Source organism: Haemaphysalis longicornis, unplaced genomic scaffold, assembly GCF_048455015.1.
Source record: "Haemaphysalis longicornis isolate Haplotype H1 unplaced genomic scaffold, Haemaphysalis longicornis Haplotype H1 scaffold_3, whole genome shotgun sequence".
NCBI lineage: Eukaryota > Metazoa > Arthropoda > Arachnida > Ixodida > Ixodidae > Haemaphysalis > Haemaphysalis longicornis.
In genome coordinates this window covers 224,637,688-224,663,487 of record NW_027526335.1, presented here as the reverse complement: position 1 = coordinate 224,663,487, position 25,800 = coordinate 224,637,688, and the positions used below count along the sequence as shown (strand labels likewise).

The 25,800-nt window shown below is 47.0% G+C and overlaps 1 protein-coding gene across 1 annotated transcript in view; it reads left to right on the top strand.

The window, feature by feature from the left end:
• Positions 1 to 25,800, top strand: part of LOC144176017 (ATP-binding cassette sub-family C member 2-like) — a 320,694-nt gene that overhangs the window by 271,880 nt on the left and 23,014 nt on the right. Inside the window, exons 18-22 of the mRNA XM_077705121.1 lie at positions 2,906 to 2,981; positions 8,240 to 8,453; positions 16,658 to 16,968; positions 23,230 to 23,562; positions 24,374 to 24,475. Coding sequence (XP_077561247.1) covers positions 2,906 to 2,981; positions 8,240 to 8,453; positions 16,658 to 16,968; positions 23,230 to 23,562; positions 24,374 to 24,475 — 1,036 coding nt within the window. The remainder of the gene's footprint in view (positions 1 to 2,905; positions 2,982 to 8,239; positions 8,454 to 16,657; positions 16,969 to 23,229; positions 23,563 to 24,373; positions 24,476 to 25,800) is intronic.

The window sequence follows — 25,800 nt, the reverse complement described above, 5'->3', positions numbered from 1 at the left end:
ACCTATAACATGGGGCTGTACGACCCTTTAAACCTATAAACACCTATAAAAGGCATGCAGCAGCTACTAACTCAAGCTTAACTATCGTAGTCATTACGTGCTCCGTACACACCACAAACACCCGTACTCGCATAACGCCAGCGTACATCTCCCCTCCCACCAGATATGGTTCGCGTACAATGACTTATCCATGAAAAACAGCACTGTTCTGCTATCCTTGAACAGTTCTTGGACAAGCACCGAAGAAATCAACCGCGAAGTCTAAAACACAAGAATTGCATCCGGCTCCAGACCCCGACTACACGACCCATAACATCTCTTCCAGTGATGAAACATTACAAGCCACCTCAGGACGACTCAGTCCCGCATGATCGCAAACCCACGGAAATAAAGCGGCATCTTACCTAAAGTAAGCAAGCTTGACTCCTCCTTCTTTCACATCAATATTGGTCTCGCATTATTGGCATACAGGAAACCGCCATCAAACACATTTCAATAAAGGATATAACAGCATCATCCAAGCCACATTCACAACGCCCTACCCGAACGGCCGAACAAAATACTCAGCTTCCTACAATACACTACGCATTCATCGAGCGGCATGCCCACAATGACACCCATGACAGCCTTATACTCAAAATCTATTGTATCGTACTGTTGAGGCTTCTGAAGAGTAAGCAGCTGATCTAATAACCCAACAGGGTATACTTTCCGGGGAAGCCTAATGACGACGAAGTCACTGGTGAAAGAACACCCGAGGGAACACGCCCTGTTCCTCTTCAAGCCGGAGCGCGCACACCCGCTCTCAAGCGAACAAGGGCATGACGGCAGAGCCACAGCCGTCCGCCCTGTTTGAATGTATTTCAAGTGTTGTCGAGTGACTTGGCTGTGGCAATATATAGCTCGCCCCCGTCTCTTCAAGCGACCGACTACTAAAACACCTACGTCAACGCAACAAAATAAGTTTACTCGTTGTTCAGACCTCGGCGCTGCCAGTGCTGCTCGACCCGCATAGGCAACACTTTCGAGAGACACGCTCCCCAACTGCACGTTTACCAATAATGATACCACAAAGTACATGCCTGGAAGAAACCTTATACCGTGAGCTCCAAATCATTCAACTCCAAATCCCCACGCAAAAATAATCAGCAGCAAGCTGGCACTTTCCGACCAACCGACGGTAAAAATTCGTCAGAGAACCCCCCGACCCCCCCTCCCCGACGACAGTCGAGCAAAATTAAAGACCCAGCTTTCCACCGAAGCCTCCAAAGACGCCAGCTCAAGTAAAGCTAACTTAAGGGAGTCCAGCCAATGACGCCCGCCTTTTACACCATTGGGAGGCCTGGAGAGACCTCCTTAAACGATGAGCGAACGGCAAACGCAAAATAAATCGAACCTGCAGATCTGCGTCGTCAAACTCACAGTCGAAGCACACGTCTATGCGCGATAATTAAGTCGATTAAGTCAAGTGTGGGTTGAGCACTAAAACAGAACAAACACTGGGTGCCCCTCGCTACCTCATTAGAACAAAAGACTCGTAGTCAACCACGGCACACCAACTACAAAGGCTGAAATTTAGCCCCCAAGACACAGAAAGTCATCATGAAAGAATTAAAGCAACTTTTTAAAGCACCATCCAAAACCTATCGCAAGTTATGCCACGTACTCCTGTAGCCCTAATTCTAGAATGAACGTTTCTCAATCACTGAAATCGACGCCCTAGTGCACAACCCCACAAAAAACACCATTATGGAAAAAAAGAAAATTTTGGACAAATTAGTTTGAAACCTTGACTAACTCCTCTAAAAAACTGCTACAATACATCGAGTCTGTGAAGAGCTGCTTGCTCACCACCAAACTGAAAACAATCTCATGCAACTCTTACAACTACACCAAAAATTAGGAGTGTCTTAGCTCGGCTATGCCAGGATATACGTAGCGTGAGCTAAGGTTCAGCTGGTTATTCTTTGCTTTCCTGGTTGTCTAGGATTAGCTTGATTACCATGCATACTGCTGCTTCATTGACACACACACGATATACGCAGTATGTGACACATGAATATTTGTTCTGCAATATCCCTCCTGAAACTTTACGTATATACGGAATTATGGGAATGCGGAGTACATTCCTAGCATGACACAAAGCCGCCACAAAACAATAAATATTTTTGAGCTCAATAAACGTTTTGCCATCCATCCAGAAGCACATGGAACCAAAACAGTGCATACCTGTCGAACATTTTGACACCGGTTTTACGTCTGTATCATCCGTAGAACCACGAAATCATTGTCCGTATGAATTCCGTATATACGGAGTATACGGAAACCATGCGGAGCGTGATTTTGCTTATTATTTAAGATAAAAATACGAAAACGGTGCCAAACATTATTATTGTGCGAACTCGTATTATTTCCCTGTTTGTGGAACTAATATCTACTTTCATTACGCTTGGGGGGCATAACGCTCCGTATGAACTCCGTATTTACATAATTCCGTATATACGGAACGTTTCAGTAGGGATGTGGCACATGTATATTTACATGACATGTGTATACATACATGTATATACATATATGTACGTACATTCATTACGTGCGGCTAATGCAGCCTTTTCTGTTCGATTCTATGGCTGTTCCGGTTGTACTTAGGAGCTGCGGCTCGGCAACGCTAATTTTGAACCACCTTCAAATGTCCAGCCCACCGAAAAAAGCAATGCGCAAGTGCAAAATTTTATATCTTCAAAATATAAGAAACTTCACATGCTTTACCAATATGCGCCCTAATCAGCTCTAATAGTACCGCAGAAACGTATTACAAACTTATTGCTGCAGCCTCTTTTATTTCAAAGGGAGGTGCATTATATGTGCAAAGCGATTTATAAGTGCTTGTCTCCAATCTTTTCAGAGCCTGTATTCAGGAGATGGAGGAAAACGATGAAGTTCAGCGAATAACGGAAGAAGAAATAAATGGATCAACAAAAGTGAGCTTCCGAAAAAGTCAGATCCCATGTAACAACTTCAGCATCTTGCAATGAGGGCTCTGCTTTCCAGAATATTTCATAGTTGCTAACACTGAAATCTTACGTCAAATATCGAAAATTGATTTAACTAGATCCTTTTACTCCTACCTAAACTAAACCGTACAAGAACCCAGGTGTGACATTTGAGAATGTAAAAACTTATACTGAAGTGGTTTGGTTATACCTGTTTTATTTTTTTTTTCAATACAGCAGTTGCAACGACCCTGAGGCAGGTGTAGTCAAGCGCACATCCCTTAAAATATGCAGGCCTCCTGGTGTCAGTGACGTTAGGTGCGTTTTGATGATAGTCTTGTAATTTTGTTGCTGTTCACGCAGCAACGTCATCCTGCACAGCTGCGACGACAACTGCGTTGTGAGTCCTTCAACAGTGATTGCGCGCAGCAATCAAGCCGTGGGAAGCGCGAAATGTTTGGTAGGATTCTTGGAACGGTTCAAATGTGTGGCATGGCCCTCTTTTTGGTGGTCGACACGGCACACCAGGATAACATAATAAGTCCTATCTGTGCGGCAAAACAGATTGCATAAAATGCACGGCTTATGTGCCCAAATACCTGCTTATCAAAAATTAGAGCCCTTTCACTCTGTGAAAACAGATAACCTGCAAAGCTACAGGCCCTCCACGGACTGCACAAAGCAAAGCACGTCTGTTGGTTATTTAGAATTGAGCATACTTCCTAGCCAATTACCTGAATGAAATTAGGAAACACTCGATCTTAACCCTAGCGGACAAACGTAGACCCGTCTCTTTCCCTCCCGTGTCCTAGGAATCCCACTGTTTGTGTAACGCGCCAAAACAAACCACTCTAGACTGACGACATTGGACCGGTCGCATTTGGCTGCTTGGCGGCCACATTTAAACCTCACGCCGTCACAACAAACATGTCATCAGTAAAGGCATGAAACGTTTTTGTTGGAGTGAGTCCCCCCCCCCACCTCTTCCACTCCCAACCCGTGCATGCCTAAAGGGGCAGCCGGTCATGACCGGGTACTTAGAAAACAAAGATACTGTCGAACATGGCGCTCTCAAGGCCCTTTATACTGAACAAGTGATATTGGCCCACGTCGGCGTTACAACCACGCCAGTTGCTGTTCATCCGGGAGGAATTCACAGCTACTCCACCAGCTGGCACTTCAGGCGGCAATGGCCGCGGCAGCGGCTTTACGTTGTTATTGCGCCCATTCACGCTTCTGTTCGGGTAGACGCTTCTTCAGTTTTCGCTCTTCTTCCTCCTAGCGAAGGACATGCGTTCGTCTCATGGCGCAGGCGTCTACTTTTATTCTAGCGGACACACGCGGGGGTGTCCCTTCCGCTGCCCACTCGTAGGTGTCTTATTGTCGTGCACAACCAAGACCCAAACCGTTCAATTTAGGAGGACAACTGAGAGGGCGCATTGAGCCACGATACTCCCACAACCACAACGGAGAGGTCATTGGCAGCGGCATTAAGTCCTGCTGTGCGTGCATGTCCGCTCCCTCTACGCCCAACCCATATCATCATCATCAGCCTATCTACGCCCACTGAAGGGCAAAGGCCTCTCCCATTATTCTCCAATTACCCTGGTCCTGTGCCAAATGTGACCAATTTGTCACTGCAAACTTCTTGATCTCATCCGCCCATCTAACTTTCTGCCACCCCCTGCTACGATTCCCTTCTCTGGGGTGCGGCCTGACCCCGGCGACCATTGCCGGTAATGCACTCCCTCACCAGAGCAGGATTGGCCACCCTGGTGTAGTAACGGCCACAACCTCCCATGAATACGCCAATTAAGGCCCAACCCATGCACGCCCAAACCGGCCAACGGGCATGGGCACATAATTAGGCGTGAAATCCACCAGTGCAGTTAGAAAGAGTTTATATGCGGCCAGACTAAGGTCTATTGTTAGTCTTCGGTTATAAGGACTATGACGAGCTGGTCAAAGAGGGCTGCCGACGCGACAATGTCACTCGGAATGGCTTTCAAGGTAAATCAGAATTTTGTGCTTACGCCGGTGTTCCAATGGGCAAGTTGCTTTCCACCGGCAGAGTCCCGCAGCTACAGTGGGCGAGGGGCATCTGCTGCGGCAACCATAGGGTTTCTTAGTAAATATACTTGAGAGTAAACTGAACCTGGGAATCCATGTCGTCGTGGAGGGTTATGGGAAGACCACAGCTTCTGGCTTGGGCTTGGTATAACAATTCGATTCTTAAGCGGTTGTTTGGATTTGCTTTCTTCACTGTGCAATGAACACCTATACGAGCTACGAGATAGCCAAAATGCTCTTTGTTCGGTGGTAGCTGTGCGCCGTGGCAACTACGCGCTTTGTGTAAGAGCAGGCATTGCGTAATCGTACCTAACCTGCGTCATGGCGCAATCGAAGGAAGGTATGCCTGAGCGGGTAAAATCATGCCGCGAAAGTGCGGTCGCGGAACAAATGGTCCCGGAACAAATGGCCCCGGAACTAATGGTCCCGGAACTAATTGTCCTGGAACAAATGGTTCCAACTTCAAACTAGGAACAAATGTCCCACCACTACTGCTCCTATGCATGAGTGCCTCTATGAGGGAAGGAAGGGGGTCGATGTATTTATGTTTATATGTTTGTATTCCTGCACAATGTATTTTGCATCTGTTGATGTATAATATACTTGCTAAGGCTGAATTTACTGGAGTGAAATGCAGTATACAAATTTTTTGCCGCACATGTACATCCTCGCGTGCTTCCTTTGGTCGCCTTTTTTTGTTACTCCTAATACCAAGCAAACCAGTGGCAGACATTTCAATCAGAAGCAGCGTGTACTGGGCAGCCCTCGGTCGCTGTTTGAAGCGAATACAATAACGGGATGCCATAATTTTCTTATTTAGTGGCTCTAAGTGCACTCGCTTCGGTAACATGTTCCTTTGCTTGAGATGGCCCTCATTGCCTTCTTTAGAAGAAATTGGCCATGGTGCTGACTGTCGCGGCAGCCTGGCTTGACCAGTGGCTCAGCCGATGCTCGCGATCAGACGTCCGCAAGTCTTGAGACTGTGCCTGTCACCAACCTCGCCTACTAGCGGCGTCCCGCGACACCCGCGGCTTCCTGGAACACAGCCGGACTCACAAACTATCTTGAATGGGAAGGGGCGTGGGGTCTGGCCGTGCGTGGAAATAGTTGCGGTGACTGAGAAAACTTCCGAGGGGAGGAAGGGGGCGACAACTCACTACGCACGCACCCGTGAAGTGCTTGCTGAGAAGAAACTGATGGCGCTTCTTTGTGAGGCATGTCTCTGCGTCTTCTGTAAATCATGCAGCCACACGTTTCTCGCGTGGCTTTTTTCCACCCTGTGTTTGCAAGTAGCACATTCATTGGTTATATAGTGAAAAGGCAGATAATTGAAATAACAATATTTTGGTAAACCAAAAAGTAAAAAAAAACTAAAACATATAAGCATCCAATAACCTAAGAGAGAGAGAGAGAAGTAATCAATAAGAATATCCGTCTTCAACGTATAAAAAACGCGAAGGCAAAAATAAAAAGGGCCGGAGAAAAACGGCAAAGTACGAATAAAAAATTCCCTAAACTGGCCAATCGTGCAATGCCGTGCACTAGCACAAAAATGCATGGTTGGCAGAAACACCGCGTTTAATATTTAGGATAGCGTAAATTCAGATAACCGGTTTAATGGAATCTGAAAAACAAAGAAAACAAAAATAAAAAAACTCAAGAAACGATAAACTGCACTCCAGCAAGATGCAACAAATTTGAACAGGGAACCCACGTAAAGTTTTATAGAATTATTTTGCCCGAAGAGGTGACTGGGACCATTTGTTCCGGGACCATAAGTTCCGGCCGGGGCCATTTGTTCCGGGACCATTTGTTCCGGGACCATTTGTTCCTATACCCGCGAAAGTTGTAGCTGGTGAAGAAAAAGAAACCAAACGGACTTCAACGAACACCAGATACACAAGAAACAGGCGCCTGCGGCCGTCCATGTCATGCCTCCTCCTGTGACTGTTTAACGCCGCGTTTTCTTTTTCTTCAAGTATGAACCAACTCGCAGACCAACAAGTTTTGTTAAACTGCAGCCGAAGGCCGGTGTTCGGTTCAGCACGAAGGCGACGTTTTCATAGGCAGGCTCAAAAACATTTCCAAGCTCTTCAAGCAACTTATTTGGAATAATAGTAGAATTAATAAAATAAGAGTCTCTAATTAGTTTCCCCCAAATTTTAACATTGTTGTTAACCACCAACTTGTTCTGCAGAATAGTGGGCACATCCGTTCCGGCAAAAAAACGCTTTACTTCCTTGTTCCTTAGCTCTAAATCAGCCTGTGTTATTTTCCACTCATGTAATACCATAGCATTTTTTTCTTTTTTTGTGGCACTGTGTTCGAATATAAGGCCACTAAAACGTTCAAACGTTGCAATCCAATCCAATGATAAATATGCTTTGCTTCCCGCCAGTGCATGACGTGCGTTTTATCCTTTTATCCGGCAACATCTGGTAAAACACACAGTTTTATCCACGTCACGCTGTCGCTTAGCTTTAAATACCTACTCCGTTCGCCCGGTTTGCCTACGAGGAGCTTCGGGAAAGCGATTTGAGCCAGCAGAGCTGGGCAGAGGCCGTGATTTCGACACACATCGCCGCGCTGGCCGTTCGCTCTAACCGATCGGCATGGCTCGAAAACGTTCATTGTACGTGTGATTTTATGCCATTGAAATAACGTATATATTGACAGTCACGCGGGTTTTCTTAGCTATAAGCGAAAGTCCATTTTAAGTGGGGCGGTTGTATGTGGGCTCGACTAAACTCTACCGCGGCGACAGCCACGGCTACATTATCGGTGGTGGGAGCGGCGTCAGGCGTTTTTACACCCGTTCTCGCTGTTGCTATCCGATAACGGCGCTACGGTCGCTGCCCAGTGACTGCGCTACTTGTTAAAGAGGCATCGGTGGTTGCGAGCATAGAGTTTCATACTAATGAAATATTAGTATGAAACTCTATGGTTGCGAGGGGAATAAACTTTGTGGTAACCGTTGTGAAAGATGGGTCAGCGGGGGCGAGGAGGAGCCCCGGAGCTGCGCCGAGTAAATCGCCTTCACCGGAATTAATCTGGTTTGGGTGAGACATACACTGCTTTGCAGTAAATCGTTTCTCTGTTCTGCTTCGAAACCTAGCTCTGCCGGTTTCTCGGAGTGCACAGGTCAGCTGCGGCCCCAAAACTTTCTCTTTCGGCAGAGCCGCTGGGAAGTGGTGCGCAGCCTGCTTCGCTTGGCGCGGTGGCCGGTAGCCGTGGCTGTGCTGGCCTTCGTGGTGGCTGCGTGCGCGGTGGCCATGGAGCAGCTCATCGTCAAGCAGTGGACGGACGCAACAGTGGCCAGTGCTGAAGCGGGCTCGCCACCGCACCAATCGCCATGGACGCAAGCCTTGGTGACCATTTGTGCTCTGGATGGTAGGCTCCCAACCATAAAAAAAAAAACGCTTTTTCAGGGCTTCGCCAACCTTACATCCAAGTTGGAGGGTCAGTTGACATAAACTCGACCCTGACACCGCCTTTTTAACCTCCCCTCGTGGTCATATACGAGTGCGCAAAATGGGCTAGTATTCCGTGCCACACGAGCGCGTGGCAAAATCCACCGATGCGCACTGTGGAGGCCTGGCGCCGGTTGCCCAGACCGGCGAGGCGAGCGTGCGCGTACTTTTGTACTCGCAGGAAAGCTGCTTTTATCGCTTCTGCAGCGTTCCTGCGATGCTCACTGAAGCACCGCCAAGCGATGCCTTTGTAGCTTTCCTTTCATCCCGATGGCACATTTGCGGCGTCATGTTACGTGCCGCGGCTTTGGCGAAAGTGCTCCTCGCGTCCTGATAAATACTGATGCGGAATGTTTCGCTGAATAAAACGTGAATGAAGCATAATCATTGGGTGCCGCGCTATCCACACAAAAATGCCATAGAGATGTATCGCGAACATTTATTCATCCTGTTTGTTTTACAAACTACATGCCCCCTGATTTTATCCTTCAGCTCGCTTTCCGCTGCCGATTAAGCACGATATTAGCAAGTTTCATAAAAATTTATCGTTTTTTTTTTGCTGTCTTCTTCCTTACTTACAAATGATGAAAGACAGACCCATGTAAATTGTTTTTTCCCTCTGGACGTCGACGCTTGTCAAAATAGCACCTCGGGTTCCCATGGAAGAACGCCGACAGATTATTCGCTACTTTTCGCCGCGACCTTGGCTACATTGGCTACTTAGAACGTCCCGAACTTCTGCGGCATCAAGGAACGGGTCTTCAACCACAAGAGCAACAATCAGCATCTCCTTTTTCGTTGTGAACCCCTTCCTTCCGCTCAACTGGGCATCTGCTAGCCGGCCTTTTTCATCTCTGCAGGCACGAATTGCTTGTCCAACAGCATCCCTCGACCTATTAGTAAGCCATCAAATTTCCCTTTGAGAAAATGCCTTCTAAAAATTAGCGAACGATCTTTCGGCGTTCTTCGATTGGAACCCGAGGGGCTGTTCTGACAAACGCCGCCGTGCAGAGGGAAAAGACAATTTACATGGGCATGTCTTTCACAATTCGGAAGTAAGGAAGAAGACACCAAAAAAAACGAGGTATTCTTCTATGAAACTTGCAAATCTCCCACTCTATCGGCAGCGGAAAGCGAGCTGAAGGATAAAATCAGGGGACAGGTAGTTTGCAGAACAAACAGGATGAATAAACGTTCGCGTTACATCTCGCTAGCATTTCTTTGTCGATCGCGCGGCACCCAGTGATTGTGCTTCATATACGTTTTATTCGGCGACGCGATCTGCAAGCCACTTGTCTCATCGTGCATAAACGATAAAGCACAAAACAGAAAAATAGCAAACAAACCATTCCGCATAAGTATTTATCAGGACGCGAGGAACACTTTCGCCAAAGCCGGCGCTATCGTCGCATGAGGCCGCCAATGTGTCATTGTGATGAGATATGTTACAAAATCGTCGCTTTGCGGTGCTTCAGTGAGCATCGCAGGACCGCTGCAGAAGCGAGAAAATCAGCGTGCCTGCGTGTAAGAAAGGACGCGCGCGCACGGGGCTGGTCTCGACAACAGGCGCCCGGCCTCCAGAGTGCGCATCGCTTGCTTTTGCCACGCGCTCGCGAGGTCCGGAATATCAGGTCCCCGCCTGCACGTTCATGGTGACAACAGTGCAAGGGAAGACAAAGACTAATAGCGTCCTCGATAAACGTCCACCGGGGTTGCCCTCAAAACCGGCGCGGTGCACAGTGCCCCACGACGGTGCGCACCGGCACGGAGAGTTGATAGAGGACAAACTGGGCGGTTCTACCCAAGCGCCATCTCATAAGCTGTGAAAGAAACTCATTAAAACGTTCACTAGTGGCTACGACTCAGCACAATACAACACAGCGCCAGTACAAAGTGGTATTTATTGAAAGACAATGATTAATGTGCACACGAGCCATATCCGTCACATATGTGCGACCATACGCGACAACGCTTCCACTTCTTCTTCGTTCTGAGAGGCTTAACGCGAGTGTCTCTTATGTTTCGCCCTTCCGCTACAGCAAAGCATGCAAGTCTTCGTGGTCTAGGCAGTCCAGTAACTGTTCGTGTAAATCATTCGCACTAAACGAATGCAACGGTCCAACTGGCTGGCCATGCAATCAGCCTTCTTGCTGTAAGTTCGCGTCCTCATTTCCAATCTCTAGCCGTTTATTAGCGCCTGTTATGGGCCAGTCGCATCGTTGCCCGATGAATTTGAAAGCAATCCACCCTTGTCAGTAATAATCTACAGCCCGTTCCGCCTTCACACGAGTGCGCCGATGCTGCAGTTCACTGTATCGATGGATCCGTCGCTGCAGCAGATGGCGGAGAAAGGCGCTTCGCCAACGTCGTCCGCGATCGGGATTGTACCCCGGCGCACCGTCGACTCTCACGGTGCGCGATGGGGCAACCAAAAATTGCCCCGCGACGGTGCGCCCCGGTTTATCGAGGACAGATGGTTGAAAAGCCATGTGGATTGCGCGGAACGACGACACGAAGAGGAGATAACAGGACGGCAGGTGGTGCGCACAGGTGGGGTTTATCGAGGATGAAAAGGCGCACCGGTGTGCCCTGGTGTGCACCGGGGCGGTTTATCGAGGATGCTATAAGGAAAGGGCGAACACAGACAGGGCACTGCCTTTCGCTTAACCTTCGCTCAGCAGCGCCGTCTGCTTGCCCTTTTCTCTGTCTCCGTCTTTCCTTGCGCTGTTGTCATTTTCCTGGTGGTCATAATTGATTGGAATCCTAGCCGGATTCGCTAGATATTTTCTTGAGTCTAATCAAGAGCGGTCAAGTACGACCCTCAACTACACGCCTCCATTTGTATAAACTTTCCCAAGAAACATCGGTAAAAGCGGCCCACAAAAAAGCCGAACGCCCAAACTCGGCGCTGTCAAGGTATTCTTCGCATTTTCCCACCTGACGCAAGAACGCTGTGCGCAGAATGAATATTAAGCAGAATGAATATTAAAAATATGGTAGAAGCGAGTTGGCGTGTATCGGTAGCTTACGGTGTCGAAAATGCAAATACACCTTTATCGGAAGTAGGCGTTTTATAATAAGGCAGAAAATGCCACAAGCGTGAAAGCAGGCGTTGACGCCCCGTAGGCTTTTGTGTGCTACTATTGGTGACGTCACAAATGTTGTGTATGGTGGGACTTCAATTGAGAAGCCTGTATAATTGTTTTCCTGAATCGCATAGCTTCTAAGTGCTCCGGTACGCCGAATATATATAAATAAATGCTGTACGTGAGCTTATCTGCTTCCTTCGGGGTCACATTGCGGCTTCTTCGAGGTAGCTCCTATTCGTTGTCCACATGCGATATGGCCCGAGGCGTAAAAGCTACAGCTGTCAGTATGGGAACGCTTAAAGCTAACCGCTAAGCGCAGCAGTGTCTCGCCCAAATTTTGTCATGCTATGACTACGGCACGAAAAAAATCAAGGGAAACGAAGGAGAGAAGTGCAAGCTTTAATTATTGATTTCTCAGCGAATAAGGCATCGTTGGTCAGCGAACAAATGTCGAGAGACCTACGAAACGTATTATCGTTCAGGTAAAACAATATGACATTAATCCTTTAGTGTCCCTTTGAAGAAGTCGTCCACAACTCCATGTGTTGAGGCCTTTATTTTCGATGCTGTACGGCTCGAGAACACCGCGGATTTAGGAATCATTGTGCCACTTGAGTATTTGTAAACGCGCAAGGCCTAGCTTCCACCTTTCGCGTGGTGTAATGTGAACTGCAAGATTGGTAGCGCATTATCAAGTGCTGGACGAGTCGAGTGAAATGTGTGGTGTTGATCTGTCATTTTCTCTACATCTGTGCTGCTGGGGCCGAGGTCGCGGGTTGGGTTCCCGGCGGCGGCGGGTGCTCTTCTGATTGAGACGAAAAGCAAAAACCGCCTGTGTGTACCACATTTCGGTGACGTTAAAGATTCACATGCTGGTCAGAATTAACCCAGAGCCCTCCATTACGGTGCGCCACATCGCCTGTGTAGCGTCGGCGCGTTAAACCCTACAATCAATCAATCAATCAATCAATCAATCAATCAATCAATCAATCAATCAATCAATCAATCAATCAACCAACCAACCAACCAACCAACCAACCAACCAACCAACCAACCAACCAACCAACCAATCAATCAATCAATCAATCAATCAATCAATCAATCAATCAATCAATCAATCAATCAATCGTGCAATCAATCAATCAATCAATCAATCAATCAATCAATCAATCAATCAATCAATCAATCAATCAATTAATTAATTTCCACTACATCGGTTAGGTTACGGGTTTGTACTACGCAGGCACTACGCCACCGTTGCCTTGCAAGATGCGGTGGGATAACGCTTAGTTCTGCAGGGGGACTAAGGGCGAAGCGGGAACAGCGGACAAGCGCAGTCGGAAAACCGCGCGAGTGATAACATTGAAAGTTTTCGTTCTTCCCATTTGCTCCAGCTCATCTTGCGTAGTGTTGGCACTCCGCCTTTTTTTATTAAACGCAAACAGAGCTGAGAAAACGTTTCTCAAAGTTTTCCACCCGACCCTACTGCGCATAGGTGCAGTAACAGCATAATATCGCGAAGAACTTTGTTTGCTTGGTACAGTCAAACATCGTCATAGCGAACAATGACGTATCGAATTATCGGATATAGCGAACTAAATACGAAGTTTGTTTGGTCACGCTCTGTTTCAATGACACCTATTCTTTTTATAACGAAAACGAAACCTTTAGAGCTGCGAGATGTAGGCTATAACTACGGTTCTGCGTTTTCGGATAAATCCTATAAAATCCGAAAGACACTCGCAGGTAAAAATGTTGCGAATTCGGAATTATCCGAAAAACTCCGAATTGAGGGACCGCCGCCTGTGAAAACCAGACTACCCTTTATCTTTCCCTGGCATCCTCGAAAAACGTTTCCTGCTCTATTTTCATGTTTCTACTTTTTTTAGTTCCACTTACGTTCCCAAGCTTCACAAAGGGAGTCGCTTTGGACACTATCATGAAAAACCAGCTCTCTCCCCACAACAATAGTCGAACCAAGATCAAACACTTCTCACTTTTCCTGCCACTCCACTTCGGGCCTTTTTCCCTGATATGTTATTTACCTGGAATTTCATTCGCCCTTCTCTTACCTCACTTCACTAAAGATTGAACGTTTCAGTAAGCGCAAAGAAACAAGGACGAACGAAGTGGACGGGACAGAGCGCTACTATCAACTCGTTTATTTTCACTGTGACGCCCGATTTTATACGGGACGGTACACTGCGGACGAAAGAAAAGAGAGAAAGGGGACGAGCACAAGCAAATACAATAAAAACTAAAAACTGAAAAGTGGAGGATGACAGTTCAAACACCCGCTTAAAAAGGCACTTTAGGAAGGCAAAAACTAGTGACTGGATAAGAATTACAGTTCAGTCTTTGTCAGTGTTAGGGAAGCTGTGCTACCGCATTTGTCTTTCAATGAAACAAAATCTGGTGGTAGGACTCGATTATTTTTCTTGTTGGCTGATCCTCGTGTTGGCCTAAATGCTGGTCTTATCAAAATGTGGCCTACATTTACAATCTTATTCGATTGTGTTCGACATTCGCTTCCTATTTTCGATTCCTTTATCTGCATGACCTGCTTGTTAAGCTCAGATTGCTAAAAAAACCTCGAACGAAGTGCTCTCAATAATCAAGGTAAATCTGAACCAATAATCAATAAAGAAGCTGAATTTACATTGGTGCATGATGTCTATTCCCTACTTGCTGTGCACCTGAAGGCACTGTTAAGCCAATGGACCGACGCCTCAGTGACAAGTTTGGCGGGGAAGTTGACTGCACGCTCGACATTGCGGATGAGGGGAAGCGCCTGTACGCTGTTGACAGCTTCCATGAGTACTACGGTGCTGTGGCCGAGAAGTGGAGCCAGACCGTCCAGCGAAATATTGCGGACGACTTGCAATACACCAGCGATTCGTTTTGGTATTGGGTGCAGATCGTCAACCCGGACGTGAAGGCAGAACTACTTCACATGTTCTAGATCTACAAGCACTTGTTCACAGTGGTCTTGCCGCGAGAGCATGATATTACTCAGCTAGAAACAGAGTTCCTGGCGTATCAGGCCTACGTTGTGAAGGAAATTATGGAGCCGCTACAGTTTTGGCGGATGCATGCATGAGATTGGCCCACCCTTTCACGTTGCGCACTGGATTTGCTGGGTCTACCCATATCTAGTGCTAAGGTCGAAAGAGCATTCTCAATGTTTCGAGTGGTCAGTCGGAAGCAGCGCGCTGCGGTGACAGGCACTAACATTGGAAAATATGCCTGCACATACTACAACAAGTTGTAAATGGATGTCACTACGATTGTTGCAAATATTGACTTTGCAATAAAAATGACTCTGCTGTTTTATTTCTTTTATTATTGCACATGGCATTTGTTAAAAATCAATACTATGCGACCGTAATAATCCGAAAAACGCCTAATTCTGTGTACTCTGAAAGGATGCTCCGAAAAACTCCGAATTTGCAAAAATAAATAAACTCCAAAAACCGCCCTCCGAATTTGCTCAAAAATGAACTCCTAAGACGCACAACCCTAGCTATAACGAAGAAATATTTGGCTCGCCCGGCACTCAAAACTCTACAGCTGGCATAATAAAGGCAAAATGTAAAAAAGTGAGATAAAACAACCATTATTTAGTACCTTGAAAAACTGCAGAAGTAGAAAAGGCCCTTTATTGCGAGGAGATTATGAAAAACTTCATTCCGCTCAGACTGTTAAAAGCCAGCAGGCGAAGGCCACACCCTCCTTCAAACTAATAAGAACGCAGGCCTGTTTCTCTGAATGAACTTTGTTCTGTTGTAATTTCGGGTTCTCACGTTCCCGCCTATTTAGTTTAAAATGCTACAAGGAGACAGATAAGGATTACTTCGTTTATGGTTGTTCGACGCCTAGAAAAATGCGTTTTTTATCTATGATTGTTGCGCGAGCCAGATTGCCGATTTTTAGGGCAAATTTTTTACCTCTGCGGTTACAACGAATATCAGATATAACGAACTAATTTATGAATGAATGAATGAATGAATTTATTTTTCGTAAAGTTTACAAAAACAGTACGACGGACGATTTGGGAAAAAGTTGCTCGCAGGCAACTTGACCAGCCCAAAAGCCCGGTAGACTCACAGGGCAGCAAGACAGCGAGACGAGAAAAAAAAAAGAAAAAAGAGAAGAGAAGAGAAGTTAAAAAAATACAAACAAATACCACCAGTACAATGTAATCAAAAGAAATTGACATCCTTGTCATCACAGAAATAAAATACAAACAAGAATCACCAGTATAATGTAGTTAAAAAAGTTACACTTTTGTCACCACATAGTGCCAGGAAAAACGCGGGAGAAGTAGGATTACAAAAAATACCTAGGAAGAAATACAATCAAAGACGAAGTATACATCACTGCTGAAGGTAAAATTCCAGTAGGTTTAATTGGGGTCCAGGATTTACGTTTTGATCAATAAGATAATTTAACAAGGTTACTACAAGGTACTACCCCGATACTGCTTTCTTATAACGAGGTTCAACTGTACACCTTTTTCGCAGTGGGATCCCATTTTTGCTGCTCATCTTTCTGGTATACATAATATTACCAAAGGCACCGGCTGTCATGGCTGTGTCAATACCACGTGGTGTAGCTAAGGCAATTGCCAAGCCAGCATGTAGGTTGTTTCAGAATGGTATCCCAAGCAAAAACACCCATCTGTCAAAATTTCTGTGGACGCAAATCATCCCCAGGCTGTATAGACTATTCCCGAGCTCGCCATTACGGCGCCCATCGCAACCTAGTGAAGTTTTGGCGCCTAAAAGGTCATCTGGCACAACAATTTAGGTTGTACATGTTGGTGTATGTTTACAATTTACATAGGCACAGAAAGCAGCTGACCAAAATGACGTAGAAAAAAGCACGGGCTCTTTCGAGGTAGCTTTTGAGACTAAGAGCCATGACTGTGCCGTTACAAAAAAGATGTCACAGAGATTTGTGCTAAAACAAGTGCTTCATTTGTGCTGCCGTCGCTGAGCCTTGTCTGAGTGGTTGGTGCACGCGTTCTTTTCAGTGGCCTCCCGGATCCTGGGGAGCGTAATGCTCTCTCTGACAGCGCAGGGGGTCTCAAGGACGCTTCACAGGGATATGTTGAACCACGTGCTGAGGAGTCCCGTGTCGTTCTTTGATGGCTCACCCAGAGGGCGCATTTTGAATCGCTTCTCGGCCGACATCGAGGTCATGGATGCCCGAAGTTATCTCAGCGGGAAGCAAAGTGTCCAGAACGCCTTAATAGTGCTCGCCAAAGTGGTTGTCATCGGAATGCAGTCGCCCATTGTGGTGGGCATGACGGCCGTCGTCACAGCATTGGCCGCCTTTGCTATGGTAAGCTGAAGAGGTGGAATGTTTAGTGCGTGCTAAAACAATTCATTACATATCCACAATCTACCCAAAGGTGAATTCCTGAAATACCTTTGTCCCTACCGCAAAAGTATACGCCACTACGTTCTGCAGTAGACTACAAAAATTGCAGTAGTTTATACATCGCTGGCCTCAGTTTGAGTACCGAAAGCTCATTTCTGCTCATACAATTGCCGAAGTAAAGGTAGCCGCAGGCAGTTGGTGCCCGGCTGCCACACCAGTGAGGCCCATAAGCACAGGGGCGGTAGAGCCAGCATGCGCAAGAAAAGCAATGAAGAAGCAAAGAAATCAGGACAAAGCATGCTGCGGTGAGGGTACGAGATGGGGTACATAAACTTTGTGAATGAGAAAATGCTTCCCACCTTGAGAGCTCTTGGATTTAAATCAGTTTAATTAAAATATTGGCAAGACAATCGATGTTCCAATTAAACCGATGCGCAGCTCGTCTTCACGACCTTTAGTTGTCCAAGAGCACTTTTAAATCGCGTGGAGAGAAATAAATGGTCACGAAGAAACGCAATGTACTTCTTGAGCAGCTGTGTAGTCAGCTCATGCGTGACATGAACACGTGTGATTAAGTGAGTTTGAATATTGTGCTTTTTCTTCCGCACAGAAGTAATTTGGCGACAGCGTAATGCAATATCTTGGCAGTAGTGGTAATAGATTGCAAGAAACAACTATTTCTGTCCCCGTGTCAAGAAAACGTCTCATTTTTGTTGCTGCTGACTATTTCATCGCCAATCCTGCGTGTGCATCCGCAGATGTATGCGGATTTCTTGCAGCCGCAACGCACTACTGCTGTTCTAGAACCTTAGACTAAAACACTGTTTGCGGCTGCGTGAATTCTTCTGTACAGAAATTGAACCAGACGTTGCGCACCGGATGAAACTGAGCAGGCAGGGCTACAATCCGGCGCTTTGCAGATGCGACTGCACATGTGCGTTGCGCTTGCGGAGAAAACCGGAAATAGCTCGACAGCGGTAGGCTCGGCGGGGACGCCACAGCTGTCTTGGGCCCGCGTAGTGACAGCCTGCCAGCGGTTTCAGTTACTCGGAATGTACCACGCTTTACAAATGCCACAACAGTCAAATCGTTACACCAACAGTGAAATTTGTGTTTGTTCGCACGAAAGGAAAACCTTGACAGCTACCAAAAGCTTATAAGATTTCAGTAGGTCGACACTGCCCTATTTCCCACTAGAACTTGTAGCAATCAAGCCTGCGCAACATTTCGGAGGAATTCACTGAAGCCCACAAAACTACCCGATTGGAACGCCCAAAACTTATCAAGACGACAAGATGTACTCCACAAAAACTGAATTATGAAGCCCCAAGTTAAAATAACGCTAAACAATGCATTCCTCTAAATACGACCATCGCTGTTCCCCAATCTAATGAAACGCGCCACGGTGGCTGAGTGTTCGGCTGCTGAGCCGAACAATAAGGGTACGATCCCGGCCGCAGTGGTAGCTTTTCAGATGAGGGCAAAAAGCGAAACCTCCTATCCATTGACGCACAGGAAATATTCCGAGGTGGTCGGAATTAATCCGGAGCCCTCCACTACACCGTGACTCTTAGCCCTGGTGTAGCTTCCGCGCGTTAAACACCATACTATATGAATCTGTATTCAATCCCAAGGAACATGCACCCTATCCAGAAGAAGGTAATAAGGTACGGCGCAAGGCAAGAGTTAGTTTTTCGAACTCCACTCGGGGAAAGCGCTGATGTAGGTACGCAAACGGATCAGTATACACCAGTCGATTAGCCTATCAGTGTAGTTCATAGTTACTGGACTACAAAGAAGCTCTTTCGCGATACGCAAAAGGGACATTGACACCACCGAAGAAACAGCCATTGGCCCGGCAGTCACCGAGGGCAAAGATCATGTGAGGTCATATCAGACTTCCAAAGTGCGTGTAGAAACCTCAAAATTGGCCGCATTTCCTCAACAGCTGCCAACGTCATATCTGACCAACCTCATCTGCGGACATTCTCATCATATGGACACTGACTCATTTATCCCTGCAATGGAAAGAGGCGCCTCATGCCGCAGCTCGGGTTCACATACAGCGGGCGTCTCCTTCTGGGATTGCAGCCACTACTTCCGTGAGCCAAACACGAATAATCATGCTGACGTTACCGCCTAGGACGAAGAACCTTTCAGCCTCCACATCTCAACATATCTCGCGATATCAAAATTATCTGTCGACAGCTGCACAAAAACAGAGTTCCACGTAGTACATCGCTACGCTCGACACATCCGACAATATACACATACAATTGTAAACTCCGGAAGAGCCATACACTCCCTTCCACTTAGCCCTGGGTCTCTACCAGAAGCGGGGCTTCCTATAGTAAGGGGTTCCCCCATCTAGCGGTCAACCAAACAACTTTTACTGCTTCAGTAAACGTTTAGTCCTACTCTTCTGTAGACACACGCCAAACCCAAAATGAGGGCGAACAGTTCGGGGACTCTACGTCCCGCATCACAAATGGACGCTCCTTCCCTTGTCGCCTTGGAGTTACACCAGCCCGACACATCACAAGCGACGGCAACCATCTCGTATTCCGAACCCCGCAATCACTCACAACGCTGACGAGGACACAAACACACCGGCCCGCTGAAAGCTACCCTAGTATGACACGCTCACTGACGGAAGGCGCCTACAAAACTACTCCGCACGACAGGACCCGCGCCGTGAATAATGTGCCGCTAGTTTGTTTGCAGAACATAAGAAACTTCGTAAGGTCGATCAGGTGAACTAAGCTACACCTTATATGCGATTCGCAGACTCGCATTTTTGGCTTCGCTAACTTTACTTGAGTGAGCCTGAATATGCGTGTACGGCTCGCATGATTGTGAGTCATGTTAAATTCAAAAGAAAGATTACCGAAGTTGATGTTCATGGTGGGAAAAGCGCTACGACGACGAGGACAAGCAAGTACACGGGACAAAGCGCTACTAGCGACTGAAAATTTATTACGGGAAAAAAAAACATATATTCATGGAACAAACGCCACCGTCATAACATCCAACTTTACTTGCCCGTGTACTTGCTTGTCCTCCTCGTCGTAGCGCTTTTCCCACCATGAACATTTACCAACAAGCCCAGCTCGCAGTTCCTCTAGAAGTTAATGTACTACACATGGAATGAAAATCTAAAATCAATAAATTTTTCCACCGTAAGGAGTAAAGCATAGGTACGAAACGTACTTGATTACGAAGGCTGCACTGGCGGTTTACTTAAGGAGCCAAGTTTGCGACCGCATTTTCGGTCTTGCGAAATGCAGCCATTGCTTGTCAGTTATACGTGGGGGCCCTGCGGAAGCGTAGTGTACAACAGCTGTTCTCAGAATGCCCAGTTGCGGTGCTGCCGGTACTCTAATGCAGCATATTCAACGCGGTGCACAACGTGAATAGCTGAGCGTTAGCAAGCTACATGCGATGTTCGTACGAAGTGACCAGCACCCCTATAGTCGAGAGGCCCGTACCATGCACCTTGGCAAATTACGTTGGCAAATTTTCCCCGGGATATTTTGTTATTTTTGTCCCAGCATACTATTTTAGTCCGGTTTAGTTCAGTGTTTTGGACTGGCGTCCACACGACGTGATTCTGGTTCGCGACTTACTGTCGGGAAATTCTGCCCTCATTGACCATGCAACTTGAATGCACTCTCTGGACCTACCTGCTTCACCTCACTAGAAACGGAATGTGCAGTGTCGTTGAAGACCAATGGCATCAACATAGTTTCCGGCAAAGGCAGCTATTTATGTTCCATTGACGTCGTCCCCACCAGCACCTGACGCCGACTACGGGCTGTCTCCTAACATTGACGTTTCGCTCACTCGTGAAGTCAAGCTTCCCTACACAGTCGTGACCAAAATAAGCAACCACACATGCCTGCCGCTGGTAAACTTCGACTTCACCCTTCAAGCTTGCCCCAGAGAATGTTTTGGCCAATTTCTGCCTTTGTACGAGTACGAAGTTTCCTTATTAACATCTGATCCCACCCTCTAATTCTCGAAAGCAGTCGCAGTAACTGACACAAAAACTTTACCATTCCTTCCTCAAGAGAGTTGTGAGAAGCGCGAAAGCTTTTTCAAATCACAGCTGCGTCAAACGTGCGTGAACACCTTCAATAAAATGCGTGCTACCTTCGCTGATAGTTCTTCCGATCGATCTTCAATCCTTCAAAATCCCAATTCGCCAACGAAGACAAAACCCATGCACCAATTTTTCACGCACTAAGTAAAGGCATCTATGGACAATGTGAATGTATACCGATATGTGGTTTCTGAGATAAAGATATACTATTGTATTCCTTCTTCATGGTGGACGCGTGTATTGTCTTCTCTGGAGCCGTTCCTACTCCCAGATATTCAAATAGCCATTTTGACGCAATGGAAGGCCAGTTTTGTGCATGCGTCATATTTCCAGATATCTAATCAGAGCTTTGTGGTGGGCCAACTGGTCTAAGTGGAAATGCGCTTGTTTCGTGACATCACGCCATCGGTGCCACGAAGCACGCTTTCGCTGTAACACGAGGCGACTTTGGTGCTATGATCGTTGATGGCTTTGACTGCCGTCCCAATGGAAGTTTGTGTTCGCCGTCCGCCGGCTAATCAAATAAGGTCTTTTCACTCACTCACTCACGGTCAGGGGAGCGAATGCCAAAATGTCGGAATAGCTACCGCCGTTAGCCATAATTTGCTGTCTTCGTATGTCTATCTCGACGAGCAGACTCCAAGAAAAGTGCCTTTTTTTCTGAGTACGCAACAATCCTTTTTAACATCTAATCTCGACCTACGCAAAGACAAACGTTTGAAACAATCTTTTACTGTGCCTATACGTCCCTATGCTGAGTTTCGCGCCTATACTGACTTTTTTGAACATGAAGATACTAATTTCATGTCTGTCGACTTCATGTTGCGGGTTGTTTAGGATAGACATTGTGCTAAAAACAAAAGATTCCATCAGAGTCCACTCTTCGTGAGCTATATCGGTGTCCATTGTACGAGGAGACATAAATATCCAAGCTCCGCACATCTTGCGGATTTCGGTGGACACAATAGGTTGGACCATACGACTACTTGTTTATTTCTTCTTCAGCATTCTCAGCGACCAATTACTGTCACTACTACAAAAATAATAAGCATCCTTGCGGTGGAACACGAGAAATTCTAAAATAACTAAGAAAAACGCCTGGCGGAAGGAAAGATTTGATCGTTTCAAGAAGCAACCTTCACCATCACTAACGTGACCAAAAGCTATGCGGTATGGGGCTGAGGCATCATAGGAATACCACAGGGATAAAGGAGACGTTTGGCCTGGAGCAGACTTCCCTGAGGCATCCAACCAACCAACCTACTCCCTGCAAGAATCGATGGTTTAGGCGAGCCCGTGTGTTCGTGAAGCCTCTTTCGAGGACGATGTCCCAGGCGCTCGGCAGCCGTCGTTGTAGGGTTCCCGGACATTATTGGGCCACCGGCAACGCCGCGGCCGGAGTGCTGCAAGTGATTTGCGGCCGTCGCAGAGACGCCCATGCAGCGTGCCTGCAGAGGCCACGTGGTGGCGCAGTGGTACCTGCATGACACCGAAACCTTGGCTGACTGCGTTAATCAGGCGCCCACTCACGAAGACGCTTCTTCCCGCCGTAAAGGCCTCAATGGTGAACCCCGCGCCAAGAACAGGAGGATGCATTTCTACTTCTTTAAGAATATTTTGTCCGTTCCGTCTATCTGACTTATATATATATTGTTCTCAGTTCTTTTCGGCGTAGCGTTTCTTTTTATCCGTTCTGTTGGTTTCTCTTGCAGTTATGTTGTTGTGTACCATCATTCATAAATGTTCTCAGTGATTTTCTGGGTCAAGGCCGTCCTGCTACCTGCGACTCCTGCGTCCCATCGACTGGTTGTGACCTCCCCGCACCTTAACGTCAGAGTCAAAACGCGCACGTCAATCTTAATTGAATTTTCATTTCCTTTATTATATACTGCAGGCTTACAAAGCCCACGCAAGAGGGCGCCCGGACGTTTCGTGGGAGGTTTTTGTAGCGAACATTTTCTGTACAATCGCTAAAAGTCAACTAAAGCGCACTAGAACTAAAAGTACGCATTTGTTCTGTCAAAACTCCGTTTCTTTATTCGTGTATCAAATTGTGGCGCGGGAACTATTCAGACAATTGCGGGTGATTGTCAAGCTCGAATGTGTGGCACGCCTCACAGGACCTGACAGCCAAGGTGTCATACCACGCCCGCTACTCGGAAAGCCTGGCCATGTCGCGGCTGTTGCAGCACGCGACGGAAACTGTGGACGCCCTGAGCAGCGTGCGCGCGTACGGCGTGGCCGACCACTTCCGGCGGCACTTCTGGCGCCTGTGCGACCGAGTGACGCGCGGCTACTCGTGCTTCGGCACTGCCTACTGCTTCGCGCGGAGCCTCAGCGCGGTGGCCGGATTCGTCGTGGTCCTGTGCACGCTGCTGGCAAACACCGTGTTCACCGGCCACGAAGAGCTTGACCCCAGCGGCCTCGGCCTCGCCCTAAGCTCCGCCACGTCGGTAAGTTTTGCAGTCGGGCTTCAATTAAGCGAAAGGAGCTCAACAGAGGACTAACGCCTTGAGAAAAGATTTGACGTGCATTAACGTTGACTGATAACAGCTTTGCCCGACTTAAGGTGATAATTTAGCCTGGAAACAGAAGCACAGTCATACTCAATCTTTGCAAGTCTAGGTTTGAAATCGCGAAACGTTCTTTGGGGTTGGCAAAGATATATTGAATTGGGGCGAGCAAATGAAATATTGCTGCCTGTTCCCCTTTCATTTTTATAAGAGCATTTAGTGCGCACGGACTCGTGAGTAGGGCAATTTTGGGAAGACCTCAATTCAATTCCACGCCCCGGGACAACAAAAGCAGTTGGTGCAGAATCACGCAAGTATTCAAGCAGAATAGCGCAGAACGTGTCTGGGCCTGAAGCACAAGATGCACAAGATACACACGAATACCTGTCGATTTAGCATAAAAGGAATAAGTGAGTAAGGAATACTTTGTTTCAATGTCCCGACTGCGTTTGCTTGAAAACAAATTGAAATGAAATTTATTACTTTATATAAACACACTTTGGACCACAGACTGTTCAAAAACGAACGTGAGGTATAGCTTGTATTGCGGGTACACAAAAACATAGTGAACTGGTATGCGTACAGGGCGGATGTTTTTGTTTTGTCTGAATTCAACTATTGTGGTAGGCAAAAATAGGCATATTTTCAGTCAAATCTTGCACTCCACGTCTTTACAAAATAGAGTATGCAGACAAATTAAGCGCAAGTTGGCGTATCTGAGTGTAGTGTATTGTGTTGCACTGTGCTACAGGTGCCCATGTCTTTGGCGACGCTCAGTGTGATTCTGCTGAATATCCTCCAAATGGTTGTGTCTTTTGAACGCTGCCTCGACTACACAGAGTTGCCCCCAGAGGTAAGAGCAAACTTTGAAAGTCATACCTTGCAGCATTGAGCTGTTTTGCGGTAGAAAGTTGGACACCTTCTCGAACTCAGATACCACATCGGGTTGTTAACTTACTCGTCGAAAACGACATTGGCAACGATTGTACACTGCGGCTCTAACGTGGGCCAACAAGCTTTCTGTAACTGGGTCAAGATAAAAGCGTGTTTAGGTTTCCCTGTAAACGAATACGTATTGCTGAATACGGACATGCTGAATGTGCCTTTTACAAGGTCGCCACTACGCATGCGCAGCGCTCAGCCGCGCAATGAATGACGCAAAGGGCACCACCGCCATATATTTTTGGGGCGTCATCCGGAGCTCTGCGCCATGCCTTATCGTTGTGCTGCGGTCGGTTGCTCTGATGCCAGCAACTCAAGTGATGGAACTTTTTTTCGGTTCCCCGCTGTTTCGCTGCACGGTGCAAGATGGGCGAAATGAGTTCAGGCGATGGGTCCAGTTAACGTGGACGGTTTGACAGGACAGCCAATCGGACCTCTAGCGTTTGCAAACAGCGTTTCGTAACAGGTAAGCCGCATATCAGGGGTTAACATTAATGGAGAAGTTGAAAGGCGCAGTCTGTTGATTACCAACCCGAACGTGTTTTTTTCCCTATGCCGAATTGCGTAAAAGAAGGGTTATTTTGATAGACGGCAATTGACACGGACATGAAAGTCGGGGTTATTGCGGGAAAAAACTCAGCAGCCGTAGCCGTAGCAGCCGTACTGCCACAGCACAGTACCCAGAATAGCCACAGCAAAGAGCTGGCTAGTGCGGCCATCTTTCGACATTGGTCCCCTTGTGGTGAAAACTTCGAAGTTCATCACAGAAAAATATTATCGTGTTTAGGTTCTCAAGAGATACTAAGTAGATTTAGTTTAAAATGTGCTAGCAGGAATACCTGCGCAAAATCGCGCTGTCAACTGGAGGTACGTCAGAATAAAATGGACGCAAAACGAACGTTTTCAAAACGGAAAAACTCAGACTGCTGCCCCAGTTCGGGCCGGGTCTGACTTGTGTGGTCGGGCATTTTATTCAACCGGAAACGCCGAACTACGCTGCTCTTCTCGGTGGTCTCATTGTAGGGCTGTCGAACCGCGTCGGACAATTTGGCAAAATGGTCAGAAATTACGGTACGCTTTGAAAAAGCACAGAAAAGAATGAATGAGTGCCACATAAAATATGGCGTAGTTAAAAAAATAAACGTCGGGGGCAGCGTTCAATTACGGAGCATTTGAAGCACTTTTCGAATTTTTCGCTTCTGGGTCGCCTCCCAAAGCTCTGGCCGCCGAACAGCG